Raw genomic sequence first — 23860 nt, forward strand, 5'->3', positions numbered from 1 at the left:
ACTCCATGGTTGCTCTGGCAGTGTGCTTTGGGTCATTGTCCTGCTGAAAGACAAACTTCCTCCCCAGTCTAAGCTTTCCGGCAGGGGTTAACATGTTTTTATACAAGATCTCTTTGTATTCAGCAATCTCATAGCATGATGCTACCTCCACCATACTTTACAGAAGGGATTGTGTTACCTGGCTGATGTGCAGTATTAGAATTACGCAACACATACCACTTAGTGTTGAGTCCAAAAAGTTGTACTTTAGTCTCATCCGACCACATGACCTTCATCCACATCTTTACAGTATCTTCTAATTGACACTTTGCAAAGTCTTTACAGGCAAAAATATACTTTTTTTTAAGCCAGGGCTTCTTCCTTGTCACTCTTCCATAAATGTCCTTTTTGTGCAAGGCCTTAGAGATAGTGGAGCCATGAACTTCATCTCTAATTGCAGCCACCGACTTCTGCAGCTCACTCAGAATGACTGTTGGCATCACAGTAGCCTGTCTTACAAGTGTCATTCTTCTCTGGCAACTAAGTTTAGAGGGGCAGCCGGACCTTGGCATTGTGACTGTGGTTTCATATTTTTTCCATGTTTTCATGATGGATTGCACTGAGTGACTTTGAGATGGTCTTGGCCCCTTCGCCAGATTTGTGCTTCTCTATTATTATTTCCCTGACTTGTCTTGAATGCTCTTTTGCTTTCATTTTGGTTTGGTCTATTGAAAATCTGCAATACTGTTGAAGCTCACAGAGAGAGGGGTATTAATTCTTATGAATTAATTAAAAACAGGTGATCCTCCAATTTTGTACATCAACAAATTGGGTAAATTGGTAAGGCAATGCATTTATTGCACCTAAGGAAAGTGAGTGTAGTAATTACAATAGGGATGAATACTTTTTTCGTCTCACAATTTTGGTTTATAATTTTTAGTTAATTGTTGGCAGGTTATGGATTTTTTTCTTTTGATTTGACATGATGCATAATGTTTTGTAAATTAGCTCAAAAATCCTCCAATATATTTTAAACTTAGAAAATGAGACAGTAAAATGTGAAAATAGTTGTGGGGGCTGAATACTTTTTTAAAGCACCGTATTTCATTAGTATGTTATTTGTATTTCCTGTTTTTACACTCTCCACAAGTGGAAACATTTTCTCTCAGTACCTTGTCGAATCTTTTCACGGTTTCATAAACATCAGTAAGGTCCCCTTTCAGCTTCCTATTTTCTAGGAGAAGGAGTTCAGCCTTTCTTGTTATATCTAAGGTGGCATATAATTATTAATTCAATTTGCTTACTTTTACTGTAGAGACAAGTTTTAGCATCTCTTTCCAATGGCTATAACCAGACACTGAAGAGGAAAATGGTACTGAAATCCAGTGGGAATATACGAAAGAAGAGAATTGCCAGCTCCAGCCCTTCTTATCAGAGTGAGCCAAATTACTCTAACGATCCTATAATAATTCAGGATGAAGAAGATGTTGCTGATGTGATAGTGGAAGAGAAGCCAAATGAATCAGCACCCTTTCATTCCACGGAACAGATCCTCAAAAACATGATGCCACCAACCAACTCAGCCATACCTGGTCAAGTAGTACAACCACCTGCCCTAAACTCAGACCTTCAGCAACCGAGCCCGAGGCTGCAATCCGTGCCAGTTACATACAAAATGAACAAAATACCAAACAGCCACTGTCAGCGCCCAGTTCTTCAGCAGCTCGAAATTAAGAAAACTTTTCAACCCATAGAAGATGCACTCCAAAACAATGATTCATCTCCTGATCATTGTAGTACTTTGGAGCATTTGAGAAGGGATCTGATGCTGCGAGATTCCTCTTTTGATCTTTCAAAGAACAGCTTTGGTAAGTTGGAACTTCTTTTATGTAATGAGTTAATTTTCAAACTTTTTAATAATTTGGAACTTAAGGGAGCTTATCTCTACACTGTTCAATCATGTTATTATGAGCACATTTGGAATTTTTCCAGCCTTTTGTCCATTTCATTGATAAATGTGTTAGCCCTTCAGTAAGTAACATAGCTTGAACAAATTTTCCTTAGTCTAGTAATGCAAAACCATAACCATGCTGGGCCAAAACAAATAATCAGAAAATTTGAAAAGAAATGTCAATTTTCTGTAACAAAGATCTAAGGGTTCTCTTGATTATTTCTCTGTGGGATGGTTTGGAATGTTGCAAACTTCCCTGTTTAATAGCTTGAGTCAGTGTTGTACTTGTTTCACATGTGTGCTCCTTCATTGAATTCAATTGCTCATTATAGGATTGTGACTGATCATCAGGAGGTACTTACAAACTCTAAAACAATCAGAGAACCCAGGCTGTAATGCATTTGCAATTAAAGTCATAGTCATACAGTGCAGAATCAGGCCCTTCACCCACTAGCTCTATACTAACTGGCGGGAAGGATTTAAAAGACGGCAGTTTATTCCTCAGCGGTTTGATCGAGACACAACTGCGCAAGCGCGTGGACGTCAATGAGTTAGACCGGTGGGAAAGATTTTAAAAGAAGACAGCTTTATAGAGTGGGTGTTGGAGTAGAGAGAGTCAGAGTTGGAGGGCTTTAGCTCAACGGGGCTTCAGCAATAATGGGTCGAGGTGAGGTAAGTTACTTGTGAGGAATAGGAAGTAAGTCTGTGAGGCCAGTGTTCTGTACTGGGTGTCAGATGTGGGATGTCTGGGAGACTCCCAGCCTCTCAGACGGCCACATCCGCACCAGCTGCGTTGAGCTGCAGCTCCTTAGGGACCGCATTAGAGAACTGGAGATGCAGCTTGATGACCTTCGTCTGGTCAGGGAGAGTGAGGAGGTGATAGAGAGGAGCTATAGGCAAGTAGTCACACTGCAACCTCGGAAGACAGAGAAGTGGATAACAGTCAGGAAAGGGAAGGGCAAGAGTCAGATATTAGAAAGTACCTCTGTGGCTGTCCCCCTTAACAAGAAATACTCCTGTTTGAGTACTGTTGGAAGTGGGGGGGAACAGCCTACCTGGAGAAAGCCACAGTGGCCGTGCCTCTGGCACAGAGTCTGGCCCTATGGCTCAGAAGTGTAGTGAAAGGAAGAGGATGGCAGCAGTAATAGGGGACTCTATAGTTAGGGGGTCAGACAAGCAATTCTGTGGACGCAGGAAAGAAACATGAATGGTAGTTTGCCTCCCAGGTGCCAGGGTCCGGGATGTTTCTGATCACATCCACGATATCCTGAAGTGGGAAGGTGAACATCCAGAGGTTGTGATACTTATTGGTACCAATGACATAGGTAGGAAAAGGGATGAGGTCCTGAAAACAGACCACAGGGAGTTAGGAAAAAAGCTAAGAAGCAGGACCTGAAAGGTAATCTTGGGATTACTGCCTGTGCCTCGTGACAGTGAGTATAGTATAGAGTGAGGCGGAGGATAAATGCGTGGCTGAGAGATTGGAGCGGAGGCAAGAATTCAGATTTCTGCATCATTGGGATCTCTTTTGGGGCAGGCATGACCTGTACAAAAACGACGGGTTGCACTTGAATATGAGGGGGGCCAATATCCTGGCAGGGAGGTTTGCTAAGGCTATTGAGGAGAGTTTAAACTAGAACTGAAGAGACAGAGGAAGAGGCGGTTGGCTCACAAATAGAGAAAGCTTATAGGCAGTGTGAGAGGGGAGGATAGGCAGGTGATAGAGAAGGGATGCACTCAGATTGATGGTTTGAGATGTGTCTATCTTAATGCAAGAAGCATCATGAACAAAGCGAATAAGCTTAGAGCTTGGAGCTATGATGTGGTGGCCATTACAGAAACTTGGATGGTTCAAGGGCAAGAATGGTTACGCAGAGTGCCAGACTTCAGATGTTTCAGAAAGGACAAGGAGGGAAGCAAAAGAGGTGGGGGCTTGGCACTGCTGATCAGAGATAGTGTCACGGCTGCAGAAAAGGACAAAATCATGGAGGAATTGTCTACTGAGTCTCTGTGGGTGGAACAGGAAGGAGTCATTAACTGTACTGGGTGCTTTTGATAGACCATCCAATAGTAACAGGGACATCGAGGAGCAGATAGGGAGGCAGATTCTGGAAAGGTGTATTAATAACAGAATTGTCATGGTGGGAGATTTTAATTTCCCAAATATTGATTGGCATCTCCCTAGAGCAAGGGGTTTAGATAGGGTGGAGTTTGTTAGGTGTGTTCAGGAAGGTTTCCTGACACAATATGTAGATAAGCCTTCAAGAGGAGAGGCTGTACTTGATCTGATATTGGTGGTCAGGTGTCAGATCTCTCAGTGGGAGAGCATTTTGGAATAGTGATCACAATTCTATCTCCTTTACCATAGCGTTGGAGAGGGATAGGAACAGACAAGTCAGGAAAGTATTTAATTGCAGTAAGGAAAATACAAAGCTATCAGGCAGGAACTTGGAAGCATAAATTGGGAACAGATGTTTTCAGGGAAACGTATGGCAGAAATGTGGCAAATGTTCAGGGGATATTTGCGTGACGTTCTACAAAGGTACGTTCCAGTGAGATGGAAATGATGGTAGGGTACAGGAACTGTGGTGTACAAAAGCTGTTGAAAATCTAGTCAAGAAGAAAAGAAAATCTTGTGAAAGGTTCAAAAAACTAGGTAATGATAGAGATCTAGAAAATTATAAGGCTTTCAGGAAGGAGTTTAAGAATGAAATTAGGAGAGCCAGAAGGGGCCATGAGAAGCCCTTGGCAAGCAAGATTAAGGAAACCCCAAGGCATTCTACAAGTATGTGAAGAGCAAGAGGATAAGATGTGAGAGAATAGTATCAATCAAGTGTGACAGCAGAAAAGTGTGTATGGAACTGGAGGAGATACTTTGCTTCAGTACTCACTACGGAAAAGAACGTTGGCGATTGTAGGGATGACTTACAGCAGACTGAAAAGCTTGCGCATATAGACATTAAGAAAGGGGATGTGCTGGAGCTTTTGGAAAGCATCAAGTTGGATAAGCCACTGGAACCAGACAAAATAGACACCAGGCTACTGTGGGAGGCGAAGGAGGAGATTGCTGATCCTTTTGCATCATCAATGAGGAAGGGAGAGGTTCCGGAGGATTGGAGGGTTGCGGATGTTGTTCTCTTATTCAAGAAAGGGAGTAGCGATAGCCCAGGAAATTAAAGACCAGTGAATCTTACATCAGTGTTTGGTAAGTTGATGGAGAAGATCCTGAGAGGCAGGATTTATGAACATTTGGAAAGGCATAATATGATTAGGAATAGTCAGCATGGCTCTGTCAAAGGTGGGTAGTGCTTTACAAACCTCATTGAATTTTTTGAGGATGTGACTAAACACATTAATGAAGGTAGAGCAGTAGATGTAATGTATATGGATTTCAGCAAGGCATTTGATACCTCATGCAAGGCTTATTCAGAAAGTAAGGAGGCATGGGATCCAAGGGGACCTTGCTTTGTGGATCCAGAATTGGCTTGCCCACAAAAGGCAAAGAGTCGTTGTTGACGGGTGATGTTCTGCATGGAGGTCAGTGACCAGTAGTGTGCCTCAGGGATCTGTTCTGGGACCCCTTCTCTGAGATTTTTATAAATGACCAGGATGAGGCAGGGGAGGGATGGGTTAGTAACTTTACTGATTACACAAAGGTTCGGAATGTTGTGGATAGTGTGGAGGGCTGTCAGAGTTTACAGCAGGACAATGATAGGATGCGAAACTGGGCTGTGAAGTGGCAGATAGAGTTTAATGCAGATAGGTGTGAAGTGGTTCATTTTGGTAGGTCAAATATGATAGCAGAATATAGTATTAATGGTAAGACTCTTGGCAGTGTGGAGGATCAGAGGGATCTTGGGGTCCGAGTCCATAGGACACTCAAAGCTGCTGCGCAGGCTGACTGTGTGGTTAAGAAGGCATATGGTGCATTGGCCTTCATCAATCGTGGGATTGAGTTTAAGAGTCAAGAGGTAATGTTACAGCTTTATAGGACCCTGGTCAAATCCCACTTGGAGTACTGTGCTCAGTTCTGGTCACCTCACTACAGGAAAGATGTGGAAACTATAGAATGGGTGCCGAGGAGATTTACAAGGATGTTGCCTGGATTGGGGAGCATCCCCTATGTGAATAGGTTGAGTGAACTTGGCCTTTTCTCCTTGGAGCGACGGAGGATGAGAGGTGACCTGATAGAGGTGTATATGATGATGAGAGGCATTGATCGTGTGGATAGTCAGAAGCTTTTTCCCAGGGCTGAAATTGCTTACATGAGAGGGCACAGTTTTAAGGTGCTTGAAAGTAGGTACAGAGGAGATGTCAGGGGTAAGTTTTTTATGCAGAGGATGGTGAGTGTGTGGAATGGGCTGCTGGTGATGGTGGTGGAGGCGGATATGATAGGGTCTTTTAAGAGACTCCTGGATAGGTACATGGAGCTTAGAAAAATAGAGGGCTGTGGGTAACTGAAGGCAATTTCTAAAGTAAGTACATGTTTGGCAGAGCATCGTGGGCTGAAGGGCCTCTATTGTGCTGTAGGTTTTCTATGTTTTTATGTGTTTTTAACCATCAAGCACCCATCATGCTAATTCCTTTTTTAATTCTCCCTGCATTTCCTTAAACTCCCACCAGATTCTACCCCTCATGCACACTTTAGGGGCAATTTAGAGCAGCCTATTAAACTACCAAGTGGAACGTCTTTTGGGATTGTAGGAGGGAACATGCAAACTCTACACAGACAGATTGAACTCAAATGACTGGAGCTGTGAGACAACAGTTCTGGTAGTTGTGCCATCTGTTTCTTGTTCCGTTTTGATATTGAATGATTTTATTTTGTTTATGAACCAAGAAATACCAAAATGAATTGAAATAGAATTTAAGAATAGATTAAAATGGAAACAGTAGATTAAAACAATCTGTTAAAAAATGTAGTACTGCATTAAAAGAATATTAACTAGTTACCTTGTCCTTGCCTAACACCCTATGAACCTACATATCCAGCACATCAATCTCCGTACCTTCCACTATCTCCTACGGGACCCTACCTCTGGGTACATCTTTCCCTTTCCCCCACCCTAGCTCGGCTTTCCATAAGGATTGCCGTCTACATGACTGCTTGTCCCTCTCCACTGATCTTCCTTCTAGCACTTACTCCTGGAAGCATGACAAGTGCTACACCTGCCCAGTCACCTCCTCCCTCACCACCATTCAAAGCCCCAAACAATCTGTCCAAGTGAGAGAACACTTCAGCTGCGGTCTGTTGGGATCATGTATTTTATTTTGTGCTTCTGGTGTGGCCTCCTCTACATTGGTATGACCCAAAGCAAACTAGATGACTGCTTTGTCCAGTACCTTCACTCTGTCACAAAAGGCAGGATCTTCTGGTGGCTACCTATTTAAATTTGACTTCCCATTCCCATTACAACCTGTCTGTCTAACCATGCCCTATTCTATTGCTACAATGAGGCCAAATTCAGTGAGAGGATGCCTGATGGTATGAACATCAATTTCTCCAACTTCTGGTAATTACTCCCCACTCCCTTCTTTTTCCTTTTCCCAATCTAGTTATTCTCTCACCTTACCTCTTCTCTTCTCCTCACCTGCCTATCACCTCCCTCTGGTTCCCCTTCTCCTTCCATTTCTTCCAGGGTTCACTGATCTCTCCGTTTAGATTCCTTCTTCTTCAGCCCTTTACCTTTTCCACCTATCCCCTATCCCCTTTTCCACTTATTCCTCACTTGCTCTCACCTCTCATCGGTCAGCTTGTACTGCTTCCCCTCCCCCTACCTTCTTATTCTGGCTTCTTCCCCCTTCCTTTCCAGTCCTGATGAGGAGACACAGTAAGAGACATTACCTGTTTATTCCCCTCCATAGATGCTGCCTGACTTGCTGAGTTCCTCCAGCATTTTGTGTGTGTCCTACAATGATCATATCTTACTTGTAGTGATTGTGTTTAGGCTGACAGCCAAGAGGTCAAAACTTGATGGTGTGCTTGGAATTAGAATATACAAGGGGTGCTCACTTCCTGTACTGTTGATACAGAGGCTTATGTATCATTGTATGACCTGCAATTTCTATGTTTTCCCGGCCTAAGTAGCCTGAGGCAACACTGGTATTTAAAGCCTACTTGTGAAATGTGTAGAAGGTATAGTGACAGCTTCTACAAAATATGGTGCTCATTCATGTTCCAGATGCACAATGCCTGGTGCTGAAAGGGAAGTGCAAGTACATTTGATTAAATTGTTGAATATTTGTTTAATGGACAAGTACATGATGTGTCTCCAACAAACTTGGAAGGTCAAAAATTTAGTGCTTGACAGGCAACCAGCAAATTAAGTGCTGATATCTGATACCAGTAGTATCACAGTGGTTAGCACAACATTTTGCTGTACAGGTGACCCGGGTTCAGTTCCCGCCACTGCCTGTAAGGAGTTTGTATGTTCTCCCCGTGACCGCATGGGTTTCCTCTGGGTGCTCTGGTTTCCTCCCACAGTCCAAAGATGTACCAGTTGATAGGTTAAATGGTCATTGTAAATATTCCCGTGATTAGGCTAGTGTTAAATCAGGGGTTGCTGGGCGGTGTGGCTCGAAGGGCCGGAAGGGCTTATTCCACGCAGTATGTCATTCATTCAATCAATCAATAAATATATATATCAATAAATATATTTCATTTGCTTGCAATTCCTTTTGTTCCTCCACTGCTTTGCGTATAATGCTGGAGGAATGCTCAAGGCATAGTCAGGCAAAATGATCTTTTCAAGTGCTAAATCAGTTCTGCCTGATGTAATGAGCAAAGATCCAAAAGAGATTTTGCTGAGATTACAAAAGAACCCAGGAAGATTGGAGAAAGGCCTCCTGGCCCCTCATGCCAGCTGTGCCAATCAATATGATCAGCACACTTTTGCCCCATCTTCTCTTCTGTGCCAGTTCTCCATAATACTCAATTCCCAGATCTTTCAAAAATATATGCCTTCATCACCCTCCTGTGTAAATAATGCCAGAGCCTCACCACTCTATGAGAAGCCCTTGCAGCAGAAAGTGAAGACAAAAGTGATAAGTTAAAATAAAAGATGCTAGAACATCAAAATCTCAAATTTATGTTAATTTGTTGGAGTCATACAGCACTAAAAGGAGCCTTTCATGCCAACCAAGATTCCCATTTAAACTACCTCCACTTGCCTCTGTTTGCCCCATTTCCCTCTAAACCATTCCTCTCCATGTATCTCTCCAAGGAACTTTAATTACCTTTTTATTGTCTCATACACCAGGGTGCCATGAAATTCCTTGATCATGTGAAGCTCACAGAATAAACAGTATATTTGGTAACAAAAAAAATGCTACAATAAATACAGCGAAGAGTGCAAGACAACAAAATGGTGCAGAGATTCAGTGCAATTCAGTCTGCTTGAAAGGTGCTTACATCCACCATCCTAAATATTCACTCCCTCCATCACTTTCCCATTGGGCTGCAGTGCATACCATTTACAATATGCACTGTAGCAACTCTCCAAAGCAAATTTAATCTCCCAAATCCTCAACCTCTACCACCTTGCACAAGGGTAGCAGGTACATGCGAAAAGCACCACCTGCAGGTTTTCTTCAAAATTGTTCATATAATTGTTCAAGATATTTGTCTTGGATAGCTAATCATTGTTCCATCCTCATTGCTGGGTCAAATTCCTACCCAACACACTGTGGAAGTATTTTTACTAGGAGGACTACAGTAGTTAAAGAAAATGGTTCACCATCACCTTTTTAAAGGCATTTTGGGTGACTAATAAGTGCTGGTCTTCTCAGTTACACCCACATCTAACAAATGAATGGGAAAATATTGGAAGAATTTGTAAACAAACTATCTCTATATACAAATGCACATGCTGGAGGAACTTCATCAGGACCTTCGGCCTGAAATGTTAACTGTTTACTCTTTTCCATAGATGCTGCCTGACCTGCTGAGTTCCTCCAGCATTTTGTGTGTGTTGCCCTGGATTTTTCATATCTCTATATACAGTCTGAGGAGAAATTCAGTTTTAGAGAACTGGATGATCTCTGATGAATAGGCACTTAATGTCTACTTTGTGACTTTTCACCTCAACTAAAAGAGAAATTAGGTAGTTTGTCATGGAGTCACAAAGCATTAGAACAGGCATTTTGGTCCAACTCACCCATGCCAACCAAGATGCCCATCTAAGATGCATGCATTTGCCAATATTTGGACTATAGTTATCCAAATGTCTTGAATGTTGTTATTTTATCTGGCTCAACCACTCCTCTTGCTACTCATTCCTTATACAGTTGCAAGAAAAAGTTTGTGAACCCTTTGAGGTTAACTGGTTTTCTGCATTAATTACTCATAAAATGTGGTTTGAAAGACAAAAGTTGAATTTTTTGGCAGAAATGCCCACTGCTATGCTTGGAGCGAAACAGGCACTGCACACTAACACCACAACTTCATCCCAAATGTGAAGCATGATAGAAGGAACATCATGGTTTGGAGTTGCTTTGCTCCCTCAAGGCCTGGACAGCTTGCAATCATTGAGGGAACAATGAATACAAAATTGTATCGTGACATTTTACTGGAGAATGTCGGGGTGGCAGGCTGTCACCCAAAACTTAATAGAAGTTGGATGATGCAACATGACAATGATCCAAAATACATGAGTAAGTCAGCAACAGAATGGTTTAAAAAGAAGAAAAAAATCTTAACCTAATTGAGATGCTGTGCAATGACCTGAAGAGGGCTGTTCCTGCAAGGTATCCTGGAGGCGTTGATGAACTGAAATGGTTTTGTGTGGAGGAATGGTGAGATTCCACCTTGCCATTGTGCAAGTTTGATCAGCAGCTACAGGAAACATTTGGTGACCGTTACATTGCTGCTCAAGGAGGTTCTACCAGTTATTAAATACAGGAGTTCACATACTTGTTCCAGCTGGACTGTGAATGATTAAACAATGTGTTCAATAAAGACATGAAAAGTACAATTGCTAGTGTGTTATTGGTTTAGGCAGATTGTGTTTGCTATTATTGTGAATTAGTTGAACCAGGTAGTTCCAAAGGGTTCACAAAATTTTTTCTTGCAACTGTACTTTATCGTAGACAACAATAACTTTGACTTCAGGTGATAGTATTTCAAGGATCCATTATCATGAAGGGAAATATAATTACTGGTTAAAAAGAACAACTTGTACAGCTTCACCAATAAAGTTATGCAGTGAAATGAGTTGTCGCATATAGGGAACTTCATGGTCAAGATGACAATGATAAGCAACATAAACTCAGGTTGTGTTTCATGATATCACAGGAATCTGCACACCAAGCGTAGAAATAAAAACACTTCAGGATAACTTCATAGTGCAATCAGTCATTGAACAAGTTCATTTCTGTGGAATGCGTACAGGTCAAGCAAGAATTAATGGCTGTGAGGGAGTACATTAACCACCCGATGTCTTGATTATAAATAAAGCAGTTGCTGTGACACAATATCAGGCATGCCCTGGGTTCACTTCTGAGCTTAAGTCCCGGCAGGAGTTGTTGCTACACTAAGTCCTTGTCTGCAATAGGAATCCTGCCCAGTAATACCCGCTGAAAAATATGGAGGTTGTGAAAAATGTACTGACATACTCTAACTAAACTTATTTGGTCATTATGATTCACAGTTCCCTGGTATGTTAGTGGAGAATCCAGGATTAGCTCATTTTCACAGCAGATCCTTTCACAGCAAATAGTGTAAGTTGGATATTAATGCACAGATTTTCCTGGAAAATATTCTATTTGGATTCATTTGTCTCAACAGTTGTAATTTAACTTGTACGTCACAGTGACCATGATTCAGATTGTTTGTGAAAGAAGTAGGTACTACGTATCACGTCATGCTGAAGTTCATTTTCTCTGTCTTCCTTAAGGATTTCTGGGGAATCCCAAGCGCAATGTTAAAATACCTGGTGCATTTATATTGAAGGCCAGTCAAAAGACCCAGCCAAAGTTAGCAGCACGTTATTTGGCCAGGAATCTGTTCACTGATGAGGTTCTCGTATCGAGTAGTGTTCTGGGAAACAAACAGTATGGGCTGAAGTCACTGGATCCAAACAAACTTGCAGCTGTGAGAGGTGAGCTTACCTACTCTTTTGCGTCTAGAATCGGGTATCATCTCAACTTAGTTCGTTGAGGAAGGAAGATTAGCCTATTTCGAAGTTTTAATTACAAGCAAACTGTGTCCTGTAGGAACCATTTACTCAGAAGTGTTTTTCCAAAGCAATGTTTGGATGGTCTTTCCGAGCAGTACTAACGCTTGTGGATGGCACAGTGGTGCAGCAAATAGAGCTGCTATCTCACAGCTCCAGTAACATAGGCTCAAACGTGATCAGCGGTGCTGTCCCTGCGGAGTTTACATAGTCTCCTTGTGACTGCGTGGAGTTTCTCAGCTCCAGCTGCCTTCTATAGTTGTGCAACCAATCACTGAATTGCCCTAGTGGAGAATCTTTAAGAGGGTGGTGGGACTGCTGAATGGAATTAGAATTGAGTTTAATATCACTGGCACATGTCATGAAACATGTTATCTGTGCAGCAGCAGTACATTGCAATACATAATAATGGGGAGAAAAAAACTGAATTAAGTGTGTGTGTATACACGTAAAAATAGTTACATGAAATAAGTAGTGTAAAATTAGAAACAAAAAATGTAGTGAGGTCATGTTCATGGGTTCAATGTCCATTCAGAAGTCTGATGGTAGAGGGAAAGAAGCCGTTCCTGTATTGTTCAGTGTGCGCCTTCACGCTTCTGTACCTTCTTCCTGATGGTAGCAATGGGAACAGGGATGTCCTGGATGATGGGGGTCCTTAAGGAAACTATAGACCTGTTAGCCTGACACAGAAAGGAAACTATAGACCTGATAGCCTGACACAGAAAGGAAACCATAGACCTGATCACCTGACACAGAAAGGAAACCATAGACCTGATCGCCTGACACAGAAAGGAAACTATAGACCTGTTAGCCTGACACAGAAGGGTAACTATAGACCTGATAGCCTGACACAGAAAGGCAACCGTAGACTTGTTAGCCTGACACAGAAAGGAAACCATAGACCTGTTAGCCTGACACAGAACGGGAACTATAGACCTGATAGCCTGACACAGAAGGGGAACTATAGACCTGTTAGCCTGACACAGAAAGGAAACCATAGACCTGTTAGCCTAACACAGAAAGGAAACCATAGGCCTGTTAGCCTGACACAGAAAGGAAACTATAGACCTGATCGCCTGACACAGAAAGGAAACTATAGGCCTGATAGCCTGACACAGAAAGGAAACCGTAGACCTGTTAGCCTGACACAGAAAGGCAACCGTAGGCCTGTTAGCCTGACACAGAAAGGCAACCGTCGACCTGTTAGCCTGACACAGAAAGGAAACCATCGACTTGTTAGCCTGACACAGAAAGGAAACCATGGACCTGATCCCCTGACACAGAAAAGAAACCATAGTCCTGTTAGCCTGACACAGAAAGGAAACCATAGACCTGTTAACCTGAAATCAGTGGTTGGGTTGTTGTTGGAATGGATTGTTAGGGTTGAGATTACGGAGTACCTGGAGGCACGTGACAAGATAGGACAAAGCCAGCATGGTTTCCTGAAAGGAAAATCCTGCCTGGCAAACCTATTGCAATTTTTTGAGGAAATTACAAGCAGGGTAGACAAAGGAGAAGCAGTAGACGTGGTGTACTTGGATTTTCAGAAGGCCTTTGACAAGGTGCTGCACTTGAGGCTGCTTAGCAAGATAAGATCCCATGGAATTACAGGGAAGTTACTAGTGTGGGTGGAGCATTGCCTGGTTGGCAGAAAACAGAGAATGGGAATAAAGGGATCCTATTCTGGCTAACTGCCGGTTACCAGTGGAGCTCCACAGAGGTTGGCTTTGGGACCACTGCTTTTTATAATGTATATCAATGTTTTGGACTACAGTATTAATGGATTTGTGGCTAAATTTGCCAATGATACAAAGACAGGTGGAGAAGCGGGTAGTGTTGAGGAAACAGAGAGACTAGTTTAGGGGGATGGGCAAAGAAGTGGCAAATGAAATACAATGTTGTAAAGTATATGGTCATGCACTTTGGTGGAAGAAATAAACGGGCAGACTATTATCTAGATGGGAAGAGAATTCAAAATGCAGAGATGCAAAGGGATTTGGGAGTCCTTGTGCAAGATACCCTAAAGGTTAACCTCCAGGTTGAGTTGGTTGTGAAGAAGGCAAATGCAATGTTGGCATTCATTTCTAGAGGTATAAAATATAAGAGCAGGGATGTGATATTGAGGCTCTGTAAGGCACTCGTGAGACCACACTTGGAGTATTGTGTGCAATTTTGGGCTTCTTATTTTAGGAGGGATATACTGACATTGGAGAGCGTTCAGAGAAGATTCACAAGAATGATTCCAGGAATGAAAGCGTTACTGTATGAGGAACGTCTGGCAGCTCTCGGGCTGTATTCCCTGGAGTTCAGGAGAATGAAGGGGGATTTCATAGAAACATTCCAAATGTTAAAAGGCCTGAACAGATTAGATATAGCAAAGTTATTTCCCATGGTAGGGGATCCTAGGACAAGAGGGCATGACTTCAGAATTGAAGGACGTCCTTTTAGAACTGAGATGCAGAGAAATTACTTTAGTCAGAGGATGGTAAATCTATGGAATTTGTTGCCACGAGTAGCTGTAAAGGCCAAGTCATTGGGTGTATACAAGGCAGAGAAACATAGGTTCTTAATTAGCCAGGACATCAAAGGGTATGGGGTGAAAGCAGGGGAGTGGGGATGACTGGAAGAATTCGATCAGCCCATGATTGAATGGTGGAGTGGACTCAATGGGCTGAATTACCTACTTCTGCTCCTATGTCTTATGGACGCCGCCTTTTTGAGTCAATGCTCCTTGAAGATGTCCAGGATCCTGGATACTACGGAGACTAGTGCCATGATGGAGCTGACTAAGTTACAACTCCCTGCAGCTTTTTTCAATCTTGTGCAGCAGCCCCCACCCCCCCCCCATACCAGACAGTGATGAAGTCAGTTAGAATGCTCTCCATTGTAGAAACTTGTGAGGCTCTCTATTAACATACCAAGTATCCTCAAACCCCTAATGAAATATAGCCACTGTCGTGCCTCCTCTCTAGCTGCATCGATATGTTGTGGAGTGAAAAAAGAAGGGTCCTTGATGGTCAGCAAAATCTCAATAGGCCAAAGGGACTGTTTCTGTGCTGTGTTTCTCAGTGTCTGTCTGCAAACTTTCTTCAAAGATTGACTGCCACTGGGCTTCTTTGACTTGGTTACAGAGAGATGAAGGAGAGTGTACTGTATGTAACTATTTAATGTGATGTCTTTGGAATTTACAGCCAGTAACCTTTCCGTGGCTGTATTATGCACAACATTCTTTCAGTCTTTGTGTTTGGTGTTACTCACAGAGAGATCTTGTTTAAACTAGATGTTGCGTTACATTTCAGCATGGGGATAGCCCTAAAATCTGGAGGCCCTTGGCACAAGATCATGATTGAACAATGTAGAAATGGAGTCTCAGTCAGCAGTGGTTTGAGGAGGAATTTGGAAGAATGGAAAGGGAAATCATTAGATTTTGAGAACACCAAAGAGGGAGGTTTCAGCAGAGTATGATTAGGCCTGGTGATCACTAGGAGAGGAGATTTGGGGAAAATATGCAGAGGGATTCATGGGCACTGTGAATTCTCAAGCTGTTTAAGGGTTATGATGGATTGCTGGGTTTATTACACAAGGTATCAGCAATATCTGAAGAATTCAATAATAATTTGATGAAAATGTTGGATGATGATGCCATGATGTGGGCATGGGGGAAGGAGGTAATTCTGAAAATAAGGACTATCAATTGGACAATAGGTTATGGATTAAGTAGGCATTGGTTTGGGAACTGGTGGTATAATGAGCCTACAGCCTACAAGGAAATGTGACCCATCTCACCTTTGTCTTTTAAACCATCTGCCCTTGAGTTTGCACTGTACGCTATACAGGTCCTCCCCACTTTATAAATGCCTGACTATGTGAAAAAGTGTATGGAAGACTGGTGGGATGGATTTTCTGACTGCTGTGGGGCTGCAGACATCTACTGTCCTATTGGAATATCTGTATAGTTTAATTAAACAGCCTAGTTTAACTACACGATTTTCTTGGTTGGTCAATAAATATATTGCCAGGCAAGCTGTATGGCAAACTCTCCAGGTTACAACAGGAACAGGATCATGTTGAAAGCTGAGGAGAACATATCAGTATCTATCAGCAGCTTTCTCACCAGATCTTGTGGCCACCATAAGCAAGCACTGCCTTCGTCATCTGTTGGTTTCTGCTTTCATCCCTGTAATTAAACAGTTAATTGGAAATGTTCTGCTTAAGTTAATGGCTGAGGGTTTTGAATTAGGTTGCACAATTTCTTAATGGAAGTGGAAACCTCCCAAGTGCACTGTGTGAGTTATGTTGTTTAAAGTCCTCTAATTTAACAAGCCAAAAAAATTAATAGAAATGACACAAAAGTTCAAAAATCAAATAGTTGCCACGTTCTTCTATCCAAAGATTCTTTTAAATATCTAATATTTATAATAGAGGTCTCTTAATTGAAATTTTCAAAAACAAGCAGGTAATTGACCAAATCAAGTAAGTTCTTAAAAATCGATCTCATTTTTCTGAAAGAACCTTGCTTAATTTCAAGTTAAATAAACTTGATTTCACAAATAATTGGAGGGCGGGGAGAGACACTGGAACCCTTGATCATAGAATAGTTATTTGCATGATCTTATCTATTAGATTAATCAGAAATACAGATTGAATGCTGAAATTTTCCAACCACACATTCAGAGTTCAGCCACAAAGGGGTTGAAAGTTCACTTCAATTTGTGTGGAATTGAAATAACTAATTGATGCCAAGCTTTAGAGCCAGAGAAAAATAAAGGCTTTGATTGAAATTTGTAGTTAAGGTGTTAGAAAATTGAATGTGACTAATTAGATAATTTTAATCTTGTTATAATGAAATATGCAATTTCTATTTTGTTTAAATATATTCAGGTACTAGGAAGGTGGAGTTCACAGCTTTGTTCAAAGAAATATGACTTACTATGCAAAAATTGGTTTACAAGTTGTCTATTGTTCCTGTGAAACAAAGGGTAGTCATTCTCTTCCTGATCAATACATTGTAACACTATAATCTAAAACGACCGTATTGACCACCCCCTCCAGCCGGCATGTACAATAGCTGAAGGTCATTGCAGAGACAGTGTTGGTGATAGTTGAGGACAGCTGATGTCAGTGTACCCGTGATAATATTCAGGAGAAGGGGAAAAAGAACCAAAGGGAAAATGAAATTCACTGCCAGATTAAAGATGTGGTAATTTTAAGCATACATTACTAGTTGTAATTTAAATTTGTTTACATGTGTCTAAAAATAATGTGCAGAGGGAAAACAGTTATCAATATCAATTAGAAAATGTACATTTATTCTCTTGATATCAGCTCTGGATACTCCTAGTTCAGGTTTAGTAGCTTTGCTTCAGCAGCTTCTTAGAAAATCATTACTAAGTTTATGCTTAGAATAAGTTTTAATATTTGCTCCATTTCGTATTAATGTTCAAAGTTGAAAGTAAAATTTATTATCAGAGTACATGCATATCACTTCAAACAAACCCTGAGATTCTTTTTCTGCAGGCATATTTATCGAATAGTCATTACTTAGCAAATTATTACAAATAATCTGGTTGCATTTTTCATTAGGCTACTGCAGTCTGGCTGCCTACATTACTGAAATGAATTCGCATTATTCTGCAACTGCACTTTTTTCATTAGGTAGTGCACTAGGATTAAGGATAAGAAGTTTTGTGGGTTCTGTGGTGCTTAATTAGGCCAATGTGGTGACTGATGGGACAGACAGAATAGTTTGTGAGGCAGTATACTCTTTCCGCTGCTTATGAAGGGCGTCTGTGTGCTCCCTGATGCAGATCCTTTGTTCTCATCCAGATTGTTCCTTGCCCAATTTTGAGTGGTCAGAGATCAGAGGTTCCAGGGAGTTGTTGGGAAATTTGCACCTCCTTCAAGGAAGTTTTGAGCATAGTACATTTTTTCTCTTTCCTCCTGATAGTCTGCTCTGATAACAAAGCTCATAAAAATGTCTGTGTTGGGAGTTTGGAGTTGCACATTCAAGCAATGAAGCCAACCCTAAACTGGCAACTAAATAGGGTTTTGATGCTGGGATTGTTGGCTTGGGAGAGAGCATTGACATTGAATCAGAATTAGGCTTAGTATCACTGAACAACACACATCAAAGTTGCTGGTGAACGCAGCAGGCCAGGCAGCATCTCTAGGAAGAGGTACAGTCGACGTTTCGGTATCGCCCTGAAACGTCGACTGTAGCTCTTCCTAGAGATGCTGCCTGGCCTGCTGCGTTCACCAGCAACTTTGATGTGTGTTGCTTGAATTTCCAGCATCTGCAGAATTCCTGTTGGTTAGTATCACTGACATATGTTGTAAAATTTGTTGTCTTTGCAGCAGCAATACAAAGCAATAGATTAGATTCAACTGTATTGTCGTTGTGCTGAGTACAGATACAAAGCCAATGAAATGCATTTAGCATCTGACCAGAAATGCAAAGAATGGTGTTATTTACAAAATAACTGCGAATAAAAAAAGTGCTACAGCACACAAATATAAAAGGATTGAGACAGTACAATACAGATGCAATACTGCTTAGCGCTGTGATGAGAGGTTCAGCAGTGTCACAGCCTCAGGGAAGAAGCTCTTCCTGTGCTTGCTGGTGTGGGAGCGGAGGCTCCTGTAGCACCTACTGGGTGGGAGGAGAGTAAAAAGTCCATGGTTGGGGTGAGATACATCCCTGATAATGCTTTTCGCCCTGCCCAGGCAGCGTTTATGGTAGATGTTCTCAATGGTGGGCAATTGGGTGCCGATAATCCGCTGGGCAGTTTTCACCACACGTTGGAGTGCTTTGCAGTCCAATACAGGACAATTGTCATACCACACTGAGATGCAGTTGGTGAGTATACTCTCAATGGAACAGCGGTAAAAGTCCATCAGTATCCTGGGACAGAGGTGAGCTTTCTTCATGCTCCGCAGGAAATAAAGGAAGTATGTAATAATAGAGAAAAAAACATGAATTACCGTTTTTTATTTTTTTTATATATATAAAAATAGTTAAATTAAATAAGTAGTGTGAAATATAAATAAAAGGAATAGTGAGGTAGTGTTCATAGGTTCAGTGTCCGTTCAGAAATCAGATGGCAGAGGGGAAGAAGCTGTTCCTGAACCATTGAATGTGTGCCTCCAGGGTGCTGTATCTCCTCCCTGATGGTAGTAATGAGAACAGTGCTTGAGTTATGGACATCCTTAACGATGGATGCTGCCTTTTTGAGGCATCGCTCCTTGAAGATATCCTGGATACTACTGAGGCTAGTGCCCATGATGGAGCTGACTGTTTACAACTCTCTGCAGCCTATTTCCATCATGTGCAGTAGCACCCGCCCCACATACCAGACTAGTGAGAATGCTCCCCACAGTACATCTGTAGCAATTTGCAAGTGTCTTTGGTATATGTGTCCTTGATGGCAGGTAGGCTGGTGCCAGTAAAACTACCCATTGTAGAGCCCTCCTGCCCATCACAGTGCATTTTCCATAACACACTGCAATGCAGCATGCTAGGATGCTCTCGGCTGAATATCTGTGAAAGATTGTGAGTATTGATCTTCAGCCTGCTCAGAATACAGAAGCAATGGTGAGCTTCCTTGACTGTGTAGAATATGTCCTGGGAGTATGAGAGGTTGTGTGAGATGTGCACTCCCAGGAGTTTAAATATTCACAGTTTCCACTGCTATGTCACCAATGTAAAGAGGGGTGTGAGTGGTGCAAGTTCTCCTGAAGTCAATAACCTTTATCTTATTGACCTTGAGGAAGAGGCTACTTACCAGGCACCAGGCCTTGAGCTCTTCCACCTCCTCTCTGTATGCCATCTCATCGTTGTTGGTGATGAGACCCACCACTGTCGTGTTATCAGGAAATTTGACAATGTGATTACTCGGATGTTTTACTGTGTAGTCATGTGTGAGAAGAGTGTACAGCAGTGGGCTCAGCACATAGCCCTGTGGGGGCACCCATGATAGGGAGGGGGGAGTGGTTGTGTATTCTGACTGTCTGAGATATGTTGGTTAGGAAATCCAACACCCAGTTACACAGCCGTGTATTTAGACCAACTATTGTAAGTGGTCGAGAACTCAGAGTATGTAGGATTAAGAGGCTTCAATGAGAAGGCTGAGCAGAGGGAAGGTCTTTTCATTCCTTAATCTTTGGGCTGGGTGTAAACAGGATGACAGTCGAAACCTGGAGGATGTGGAAGATCAGGGAGACTTCTAGTGTCCCTAGACTACACCCAGCTGCAGCTCCTGAACAACTATGCCAAAGAAGTGGACCTGGAGATGGTTCCACTCAGAATCATGAGGGGATACTGAGAGCGTCATTGATAAGGGTTTTAGTGAGGTGCTCACACCCAAGGTATAGGCAGCAGGTAGCAGGGTGACTACCAGGAAAAATAAAAGGAGTAGATGTCCCCTCAGTAACAGTTATCCTGCTTTGAGGTGGTGACTTTCAGAGAGTAGCAGCAACTGCCAGATCAAATTCAAATGGTTCCGTTTAATATCAGAGAATACATACAGTATACAACCTGAAATTCTTACTCTTCACAGAGACATCCACGAAAACAAAACACCCCAAAGGATAAATGATAGTAATATCAATGACACAATGTCTGACTCTGAGGCTCATCAGAGAAGGGTGATATCACACAGAGGCTAGTGATAGGAGACTTGATGGATAAGGGGCAGATAGGTGTTTCTGTTACTGCAAGCAAATCACCAGAATTGTGTGTTGCTTCTTTCGTGCCAGAGTCCAAGACGTCACTGAGTAGGAATGGGATATTCTGAGAAGGGAGGTTGTGGTCCATGTTGGTACCACTGACATTGGCAGGAATGGAGATGAGGGCCTGCAAAGTGATTTTTGGGGAACCAGTTAGAAAGTTTGTTTTTAAAAAAAAAAGTACTTTAAGTGTAATTTCGGGATTACAATTTGCTCCATCTGCTAGTGAGCCAAAAAATAAGACCATGCAGTTTAACTGGCTGAGGACCTCGTGTAGAAGGGGTGCTTCACATACGTGGACAGTTGGATTTATGGATCCTTTCCCAGGCAAATGCGACTTGTACAAGAGGGACAAATTGTCTCTTTAAGTAGAGAAGAAGCAATATCCTCATGGGCAGAACAGCAAGTGAAAGGGTTAGAGGAAGAAAAGCAGGTAAAAAGAGAGAGAAAGATTAGCTTTACTTATCACATGTATATTGAAACATACAGCGAAATGCATCGTTTATGTCAACACCCAACACAGTCCAAGGGTGTGCTAGGAGCACCACGCAGGTGTTACCATGCATTGGCACCACATCTCTTATAATCCTAACCTGTACGTCTTTGGAGCATGGGAGGAAACCAGAGTACCGGAGAAAACCCACACAGTCACGGGGAGAATGTACAAACTCCTTACAGACAGCGGTGACAATTGAACTCAGATCGTTAGCACTGTAAGTTGTAACACTAACTGCTTCAAAACCAAACGAGAAAATCTGCAGATGCTGGAAATCCAAGTAACACACACAAAATGCTGGAGGAACTCAGCAGGCCAGGGGTCCTAACAAAGGGTCTCATTCCAAAACATCAACTGTAATCTTTTCCATAGATGCTACCTGGCCTGCTGAGTACCTCCAGTATTTTGCGTCTGTTACTGTTTCAATACCATGCCACCTGCGCTGCCGTACCATCTGGTAATATAGTCAGATAAGGATGTAAAAGCAACAAGGTTGTCAGGGTGGGTGGCATTAACTTCCCCACTATTGACTGGGTCTTCCTTAGTGCAAGAAGCTTGGATGTAGTACAGTTTATTTGGGACATGTAAGAGGGTTTCTTCAAGTAGAACATAGGTGGTCCAACTAGAGGAGGAACCATGCTGGCCCTTGACTTGGGAAAAGATCCTGGCCAAGTGACTGGCCTTTCAGTGGGAGTGCTTTTTTTGGGAATAGTGATTGCACCTCCTTAAGTTTTAAGATATTATGAATAAGGATATGTCTGGGAATGTGCTAAACTGGGGAGCGCAATTTAAAACTTTTATTAAACAGGAGCTACAGGGTGTGAGTTGGGAGCAGCTGTAAATCAGGAAAGTCCACATCTGACACGTGGAAGCCATTCACAGCTCAGGACCTGAACGTATCAGTGAGGAGAAAAGACAAGGATATCAAGGTAAAGGAACCCCAGATGACGAGAGGTTGTAAATTAAATCAGAAAGAAAAGGAAGTATGTCCAAGGTTTAGCAATCTAAAACTAGACAGGGCACTTGAGGGCACTTAATGTTAGCAGGAAAGAGCTCAAGCAGGGGATTATGAAGACCAAAAGAAGAGTGAAAGGCTGTTGGCAACTAGGATTAAAGAGAATCCCAGGACATTTTACACTTCCATTAAAAGCAAGGGGATAACTAGGGAGCAGGTAAGAGCACTCAAAGATAAAGGAGAAACCTTACAGACAAGATGGCACCAGCAAACAACACCTCCTCGGCCAATGTAGTCCAGGAACTGTTTATTTCACTTCTGCATCTTCTTTTAATCTTGTGGGCCGAAGGGCCTGTAATGTGCTGTACTATTCTATGTCCTATGTTAAATGGATTTTTGGAACTGTAGGAACCTGTGACTTAAAGTTGGAGATCAATTGAGTGATCTAACGCTTTGCTGTCCGGAAACAATTCCAGTAGGCGAGCAGCTTCAAGGTGAAGAAGCTTAGAGACCATGATTGACTCTGTTTCTGGCTAATTAAAGCACCAAGGAAGATTAAAACATCGAATCAAATGTAGCAAGCAAGCGAATATTCAATGCCACCTACCTGCCTCTTGCTCACTGCTGTGATGGATCTCTTGCTCGCTGCTGCCGGAGAAGGTGTCTGTGTGTGATGGCCTATCGCTCGCTGCTCCTGAGGGAAGGCCTCTGCATTCGAGTGGTCTCTCTCTCTCTCCCTCGATGGAGTCAGAGAATGTTACTGAAGTTTCGCGATTTATGGATTGGACCGTGGACTGTATTTCAAATTGGTCTCTTCCAGCTAGGTGTTTTTTACATTCTGTGTTTTTGTTTGTTCTTGTTGCCATTTGCGTGATTTGTTTTACTGCATGGGGGTGATTGATGACCGTGTTGCAGTTTGTGTAATTTTTTTTTCCACGTGGAGGGGGTTGATGATCATGTTGCTGTTTGTGAGATTCGCTTTTTTTGTGCAGGGGGCTTGATGTTTTGCTTTGAATGACTTCCATGGTTTTCATGGCTATCTAGAGAAGATGAATCACAGAATTGTATACTGCATTTGTACTTTAAAAATAAATGAACTTTTTTGAATTTATGCTTGGAATCAGAGGAAAAGGCCATGGTACTTTTGGATAGGATTCTTGGGCATAGAATTTGAGCATTTGGAAAACCATGGTCTGATTAGATACAGTCAGCACAATGTTGTGCAGCAGAGGTTATATCTTACAAACTTGATTGAGTTTTTTTTGAGGATGTGAACAAAGTTGATTGATGAAGTTAGAACAGTGGATGTTGTCTTCATAACTTTAGAAAGACATTTGACAAGGTTCCTCATGGTGAGCTGTTCCAGAAGATAAAGATGCGTGGATTCAGAATGTCCATAGAAGACAGAGGTAGTGGTGGAAAGATATAAGTTCTGGCTGACTATCTATGACTAGTGGTGTTCCAGAGGAACTGGGACCTCTGGTGTTTGTATATTATAGAGTAATGACTTTGATGAAAATATGGATGGATGAGTTAGTAAGACTGGTCATGTTGTGGACAGTGGAGAAGATTGTCAAAGAATG

At 42.1% G+C, this 23860-nt stretch overlaps 1 protein-coding gene across 1 annotated transcript in view; it reads left to right on the plus strand.

Moving 5' to 3' along the window:
• The window catches only part of LOC140199135 (uncharacterized), a 162969-nt gene that overhangs the window by 69694 nt on the left and 69415 nt on the right, over window positions 1-23860 (plus strand). The window contains exons 7-8 of the mRNA XM_072260713.1: window positions 1295-1847; window positions 11824-12027. Of these exons, the coding sequence (XP_072116814.1) occupies window positions 1295-1847; window positions 11824-12027 (757 nt within the window). The remainder of the gene's footprint in view (window positions 1-1294; window positions 1848-11823; window positions 12028-23860) is intronic.

The sequence above is a fragment of the Mobula birostris genome, chromosome 6 (genome assembly GCF_030028105.1).
Source record: "Mobula birostris isolate sMobBir1 chromosome 6, sMobBir1.hap1, whole genome shotgun sequence".
Taxonomy (NCBI): domain Eukaryota; kingdom Metazoa; phylum Chordata; class Chondrichthyes; order Myliobatiformes; family Myliobatidae; genus Mobula; species Mobula birostris.